Raw genomic sequence first — 7,521 nt, 5'->3', positions numbered from 1 at the left:
GGTGAGTTTGATGCCTGTGCTTTTACATTGTTTGTGTATATTAGTGAGATTTCTTTCAGATTCTGTAGTAGAATTCTCCTGCTCCTTAGCTGATTTCATTTTTGGCCTTTCTTTCTTAATTCACATTTAAACTTCCTTGTAACATTGCTAGAAGCTCATTAATAGGTTTGCCTGGCCCTATTTATGAGGGTTATTATTAGTAAGCTTGCTTTGTTTGGGTACAGTAAATGCTGTAATGACCTATTTATGTGCAGTTTTATTTCTCAGAAGTTTTAAAATGAGAAGTAGACTTCAAGTTTTATACCTATTGGGTGGTACAGCAGGTTTATTTTAAAGGGCTGAGATGTTACAATGGTACATGAAGTATAAAGTAAGCATATCCTATTCATCCCTGATTTAGGTCTTGCTCTCTTTAGCTGGCTAGCTACCTTCTCAGTTAGTTACTTCTGAGTGAAATCTCTCTCCTTGCTGCTGTTGATAAGGACGAACTTTGCTGTGAGCATCTTAAAGCTTTCAATGCAAATCATTTTCTGTGCTCCTTACTTTTGGTCAATGAGAATTTGGCAGCTGCCCTATGAATTACTTTTCTGGACTCGTAAAACAACAAAAGCACTGAACTAAATATTTTGGATGATTGAAATCTTCTTATTCACATATGTCATAAGCAGGTAGCATGGCACCTAACAGAGTGTCATATATATATTAGCTGTGAAATCTACTTAAAAGAATGTGAGAGTAATTTAACCTGTTCCTTGTTATGTAGGGAAGTGTCTGTGGGATGTGCCTGCCCCTAAGCTGGACTGAGTATTATGAATCTTTCATATGGCTTTGTCCTCCATTTAGCATTGTATAGAGAGAAAACTGAAAACGCTGTTCCTAATGGTAGGATATAGCTTCTGATTTTCAAGTCACTGATTCTGCATTTGAAGCTCTTATTTTGTTAGCTGCGGTAAGAATTGTGCTGTGAAAGTGCAGTGTAGATGTGGCCTTAACCAGGACGGTTATGCAGTCTCTCCAGGTGGGCTGTTAGTGTTATTGTTCCTCTGTTGGTTGGTTTGTTGTTTTTTTTAACCTCCCTAGATTTTAAACTTAGTTATTTATTAGTTTTATGAGCTCAGTACCTGGAGCCTCAGCTGTGATCACCTTGTATTTACACTATGAAAGACACAGCAGTGGCTCTTGCTTTAAGTAGCTTGCCATTGTATTTACACCCAACACATTTCTTTACTTTTACAAACTTTGAGATGAAGCAAAGTTTTTGAAGGGGCAGCATGTTACTAAAACTTCAAGGAAAAAAAGGGAATAGAGAATAGTGAGGACCCAGCTGTGCTGGAAATGTATCTTCTCTTCAAAGCAAAGCAGTGGCCGTGGGTCCTTTTCCTGCGTTTCCCAATGCGCACCTCTGATGCCTGCCATCCCTCTGCCACGAGGGATGCCACACACCACAAGCCAAGCTGCTGGAGAGGCTATTTGGCATCACGGCAGGTGAATGTAGGCATGGAGGTGTGTCTGACTTTGCCCAGGTGAGGTTTTATGAGTTCAGAGAGAGAGAAATCCTGGCTGCTGGTGGCTGGCTCACCAGCACCCAGTGCGGTGCAGCCCCTGCTCTCATCTGCTGCTGGCCTTGGGAGGGCTTCTCTTGAGTTGCCTTCAGCCATGCTGAATGTAAGCTCCTTACATAACTCGCTAGATCCTTCATTTTCTTACTGTGATCCTATGTTTGATCTCTTGTGTGCTTTGAAACCCGTCTGCTGTGTGTGCTGCCTGGGGCTGCAGCCTCGAGTCGCTGTGTCCTGCTGTGAGGAGGAGCTGTGGTCCTGCCAGCCTTCCCCTTCCCGCTCTGCTTCTGGCTCCATTTTTGTCCTGCTTTCTACTCGGATCCTGATCCGCCCGAAGTGATGAGCTCTCTGTTTTCTGCATTGAGCTGCTGATAGATCCTTGCTGGTTTCTCTTTACTAGCCGGTTAAAAAGGACAACTAAGGACTACTTGGGAGAGAAGTCCCCTTTTGTAAGTGCAGAAGGTCAGGTTGCTTCCTTCCTCTGGGTTTTTTCTTTCCTCAGAAACAATGAATTTGGAAGCACAACGCTTGGGGCAGGAGGCAGACTGCAAAGCTTATTGTGCTCAAGTAAAGCCCTACTTCTGCTTTTTGTCTCAGTGTTGCTGTGGATAACTGTCATTGGCATCGGTGGAGGAAGAATTTGAAATTGGCAGAAAAAAAAATTCTCTTAAAAGCTAATGAGCCCAAGACAGTGCCTGGATTTAATGAGGCCTGCTCCTGAGATGCTGAGATAATTCAGTCGCCCTCCTGGAAGTTAATTAGCCTCGGTGTAATTCAAGGCCTGAACCCTTGCCTCGTTGCTTCGTTACAGAAGTTGCACTGAACTTATTAAATCCTGTGGTGCGTCATCAGTCCTTGGGTGTGAGCGAAGCCCTCCGCACCTCGGAGGGCAGGAGCAAAGAGCTCATTATGGAAACGAGTTACAATTCTGCTGTGCCCTTCCACTGTAAGACCTGGAGCATGTCACAGACTGTACTCTGAGCCCCTCACAGTACAGTACTTGTTAGCTGTTCACACTGGGTGTTTATTTATGCCAGGCCTACCCGTGATATTGGTGGTCAGTGCAAGTTTGTCGGTCGTGTGCTCTTTCCCAGGTGAGCTCTGCAGCGTGCTGTGCCATGCTGCCCATTGCTGCTTTGTGCAGATGGTGTTTCTGGGCGTTCTGTGAATGCAGGCTGATTTCTCATATAGTGCTGAGCTGCTATTTTCCTGATATCTTACAGCAATCTTTCTTGGTGTGCTGGGTAGGTCACTATGAATAATGTGCTTTTCCGCTTGGCAGCCAGACTGGAAAGCTGGGGGAAGGGGAAGCAGAGAGGAAGGCAGGAGCTGCTCCCGTTCAGGGCTAGCTCAGATCCTGCTCTGCGAAGGAGTGATGCGTGTGGCCTTCATGGTCTCTGTGGCAGCCACCTGGAAACCAGTTTGACTCCCACCAGCTGCACTGGGAGCAGCACTTGGTGTCTGCAGCATTCCCGAGCTGCCCTCATCCCAGCTCACGGCCCTCGCTCTGTGGCTGTCCTGAGAGTGTTCATGTTACAGGACTGCCATGTCCCTGTGCTGCTGCTGCCCTGCGGATCAGCCAGGCCCATGCAGTGGGGGAGAGGGACACACACACACAGCAGTGCACATCTGGTGATCGATGGGACTGCATGAGCACGCAGTGTGACCCAGTGCTGGGAAATGCCTGAGCAAGCAAGCAGCTTGCCTGCAGCAGGCTGGGGTCCCACCGGTGTGAGCAGAGATGTAGAGCTGGTGGTGTCCATCCCATCCTTACTCCCCTCCATAGTTACCTGCTGTGTCATGTCACTGTGTACCTGCAAGGCTGGTGCCACGTGGGTGTCCCTGCCTGCACTGCCCTGCCAGCATGGACAGGATCACCTGCTGCCTGTTCCTGGCTCAGTCCTGACGAGCTCTCAGGTTTGGTTTTCCTTGCACAAGCAGAATTCCCATCTTTCTCACGCGCAGGAAGGCAGATGACTGCCTGCCTCTTTGTGCTCCTTCCTGTAGCAGAGTTGATGAATCATTTCCTTTTTCTGTATTTCAGTAATGCGTGGTGTTGTTGAGAGCTCGTTTACAGTGCTTTGACATTTTGAACACTCACAGCCTTCACTCTTCCTGTCATTGTCCAAGGGGTGGGTGTTTTTGTCTCTGTCCCAGCAGTTAGAGCAGCTGGAAGTGCTGCGGGTAGCTTTGTCTGTGTCAGTGCAAGTTGAATTTTCTTAAGACCTTCTTACTGTACTTTGGTCTCATGACCAAAGCGAGAAGAATCTTTAAATAAAAGAAAACTAAAGCATAGATCCTTGTACCATTAGACCCTGGAGATTTTCTTCAGGTGCATATAAAGCTATGGTTCTATATAAGGAAAAAAAAAAAAGTGGGGAAAAAATAGTCCAAGTTCAACATTCTGAACAGCAGACCCTTCCACACACTGGGATTTTGTCGGGGTGGGGCGAGCAGTTGGGCTTCTCCTGCCGACCCTGTGCCCTGGGGCCAATTCATATTGACTCTCTCTCCTGTTCACATGTTTGGTTTTTTTCCCTTTGTTAGTCTGCTTTCCTTCCTTGTTTTTAAAGAATAGCTTATCTGTGTGCCCCAGGAGGGTGTGACTCAGGGAAGACCGCAGCAAGCTGAAGCACAGCAGCTGACTGCAGGGACACATGCTGAGGTTCTCAGACACGGTGAGCACCCAGAGATGTGTGTACCCCGGTAGGAGAGTGTCTGTGCTTCAACACATCAGCTGTGTGCTCTGGCTGTCCGGATCTGGGTCATACTGCTGGGTCAGAACATGGTTCTGCATCTGAGCTGATGTGGCATGAGCAAACCGGGGCTGGTCCCGTCACACCGTGGCACGCTTTCCTGCCTTGTGCATACGTGTGCAACCTTGTTATCGAGTGGTTGCAAAGCTTCTGAGTGATCTTTTTCTGCCTCAGAGTGCAGAGCCCACGTTGCCACTCCGAGCATTGCAGGGTGAGAGGAAACTACAGTTTTCGTTTTGGTTTTGTTTGCTGTAGAGAAGCTTTATGATGGGTGACAGAGCAGAGTCTGTGATGACTGTGCATCTTCTTGCCAACTCGGGTTACTCAGCGTTTCTGCAGCAAGCTCTGGATCGGCTCACGGAGTGGATCTGCCCGGATGTTCGACTTTTCTTTGTGTCAGAGCGAGTTGCTCCACTGAAATACTATGAGAGGTACCACAGGAGGAACCACGGCTTTCCTGGGATATCTGTCCTCCTTTTCCTGCATGAGGAGCTGGGAGAAGAGCGGATTCTCCAGGTCCAGGATCTCTTCCAGCGCCCGCCCTGGCACTACCAGGGTGTCCCAACCACCTGGGCACAAAGTCCTCTGCACACCCCAGCTCCTCAGGACTTCTATGGCCTGGATGACCAGATGCCTGTGTGGGCCCTCCGGCGGGCACACTGTGGCCCCGAAATCCTGCGTGTGACCCTCTACTGCAGCTTTGATAACTATGATGATGCCATAGGGCTGTACGAGATGATCCTACGGAAAGAAGCAACTGTGCACAAGAGCAACTTCTGTGTCTTCACGCTGTATGCCACTGGAACTATTGCTGTCCAGCTCTGCCTGAAGCAGCTGCCCATTGGGGTGGCTGCTGAGCCCAAGGAGTCGTCGCTTTTGCAGTTCAAGGTGCAAGAAATGGGGCAGCTGGTGCCTCTGCTGCCCAATCCCTGCATTCCTATCAGCAGCACCAGGTGGCAAACACAGGACTATGAAGGAAATAAAATTCTGCTTCAGGTATGTGTGCGTGGTGCTTGCTGATCAGATGCTTTTTATTTTCTTTTTTATTCCAGCAAAGAGCAGGATTGGTTCAAAATGGAAAGTAAGGTTTGCTTGTCCTTATTTTGTTTTTAATTCATGAACTCAGCATTTGTTATCTTCCAGTGCTATGACGTCATCGAGAAACATGAGCACAGATCTTTGGAATGCTTCCATCTTTTTAACACCTGAAATAGGAAGTATTAGTACTAATTTTTAGCAACTAAATTTACTTTTTTCTCTTTCCTGCCTTAATCAGATGATGGTTGAAGCCTGTTCTCTTTCTGATGTGACCTTATAAATGCTTCTGAAAGCAGAGTTTTAGCAGTGTACCATCCCAATCCAGGTGTTCTCCCAGTACAGTGCCAATGCAACATCACCTGCAGTAGTTTCGTATTTACAGTCGGGCAAAAGGACTCAATAAGTGCCATGGGAAAGCTGTCTCCTTTCTGTTGTGGTAGGCAGCCTGGAGAGTGTGTGAGCACAAATCAAACCAGACAAAGATGGTGCTGAGGTGGTGATTCCTGGGATTGTACATAGGAGCAAGAGGGAAGTTCAGCTGTGTGCTCTTTGCTTTGTAACTCCTCAAACCTCTGGCTTCTTTGGGTGCTATATGGGTATTTTTTATTATTATTTGGATATTTGAATTATTTGAATGTGTGTTCTGTTTTCTTTATTTTCCTTCCTTGGTGAGACTGTTACTACAAATCAGCCTGGCTGTTTGGTCTTGCCTACTTCTGTGCTGCTCAGCTCCCCACCAGTTCAATGTCACCCTTGCACCCATTCAGGGCTGGGTTGGAGCCCTGAGTGCTGTCCGTGGCTCTGGAGCTCCGGGCCTGCGCTCTGAGTGCTGCCCATTGCAGAGGGTTCAGAGTGCCATCTCCTGAGTAAAGTTAGCACTGTGTTTACGGGAGTTCTTTCCACCTTTCCTCAACAGGTGCAGGACAGCTCCAAGCAGTGCAAGACGTACGCTGGGCTTCCCAACCAGCGCAGTGCCGTGTGTGTGGAAGGCCTGCCATGCAGCCCTGCTGCAGCCCCCCTCCCCGCAGCTCTGCACAGCCCTGAGCAGGGAGGCCGGCAGGCTCGGGCCTCGAGGGGCAGAGTGACACCTGTGCCAGGCCGGGCCCAGCAGGCCACTGCTGGCCTCTTTGGCTCTTCTTGGGGTGCTTCAGGGCCCTCCCGCCTCGTGCTCACAGGCAGCGGGCAGCAGGAGTGCCTGCTGGCAGCAGAGACCAACGTGGACACAGGGCTGGCTGTGGGCAGAACCACGGGCGGTCGCTGCTCGCTGTGGCGCGGCCTCCTGCAGCCATGGGCACTGAGCACGGCCTGCACCGCCCCGCACTGTGCACGGCCGCCATCTTCTGCGGCCAGCAGGAGGGAAGGAGCGGGGCACGGGGCTCCGGGCTCCCACTGGCAAACACTGAGAGCCAGCGCTGGAACCAGGCCTGAGGAGGAAGAGGAGGAGTTCTTCATATGACTGGAAACAAGCACAAAGCAGGCTCCTCGTTTCTGAGTGGTATCGACGTGGTTTTGTCTGGAAAGCACGGTGACTGGGCTGTGCGCAGGGCAATGGAAACCCCAGCTGGGTCTGAAACAACAGAAGATGAGAGGCTGCAGGCATGGAGGAACTGCTGGAGAGCAAAGAGGACAGGAGCAAGGATGCTGAAATGACATCGCTTTAAACACATTTTTTTCTAATGATGAGTGGCTTTGAACAGACCATTTTTTATGACCAAGTCGTGGAGGGGTGGGAGCTCTGTGCTGGGTGTGGGCATGAAGGCACAGGCAGGCACCAAGCAGTGCCCTGTGGCACATGCTGCTGCAGTCGCTGGCTGTGCCATGGCCGTGTCCTCCTGCTAAGGGAGCAGCTCTGGTGAGCTGGGCTCCTTTGGGAAGGCAGTCCTGAGCGCTCTCCCCTGTCCTGAGTTTTGCGCCAGTTGGTGTCCCTGCAGACTCGGGAACAGTGGAGATGTGGCACTGAGGCACACGGGTTATACGGGCTGGCAGTTGGACTAGATGATCTTAGTGGGCTTTTCCAACCTGAATGATTCTAAGAATGCGGCAGCTGCAGTGTGCGCGCTCCTGGCGCGGCTGCCCAGCGCTCCTGCACCCCGGGCATCGCGTGCCCCTTGTCACGCGTGGCGGTGACCCGCACAGAGCCGGACCCTCGGGGCGAGCCGGCGGCTCCG

At 50.1% G+C, this 7,521-nt stretch overlaps 1 protein-coding gene across 2 annotated transcripts; it reads left to right on the top strand.

Annotated features, from left to right (window-relative positions):
- Positions 1-4,479: 4,479 nt before the first annotated feature.
- On the top strand, positions 4,480-6,864 carry FAM124B (family with sequence similarity 124 member B). Of its 2 annotated transcripts, XM_065747847.1 has the most exons (3): positions 4,480-5,311; positions 6,270-6,335; positions 6,399-6,864. In XM_065747847.1, the coding sequence occupies exons 1-3, from the start codon at positions 4,580-4,582 to the stop codon at positions 6,807-6,809; spliced, it is 1,209 nt and encodes a 402-aa protein (XP_065603919.1). In that variant the 5' UTR covers positions 4,480-4,579; the 3' UTR covers positions 6,810-6,864. The 2 variants fall into 2 exon arrangements, with proteins under 2 accessions (XP_065603919.1, XP_065603918.1); XM_065747846.1 differs by having other exon boundaries at positions 6,270-6,864.
- Positions 6,865-7,521: the final 657 nt, after the last annotated feature.

The sequence above is a fragment of the Cyrtonyx montezumae genome, unplaced genomic scaffold, assembly GCF_038088225.1.
Source record: "Cyrtonyx montezumae isolate F1298 unplaced genomic scaffold, pur_monq_1.0 scaffold_5, whole genome shotgun sequence".
NCBI classification, from domain to species: domain Eukaryota; kingdom Metazoa; phylum Chordata; class Aves; order Galliformes; family Odontophoridae; genus Cyrtonyx; species Cyrtonyx montezumae.
This window is presented reverse-complemented; position numbering and strand designations above follow the sequence as displayed.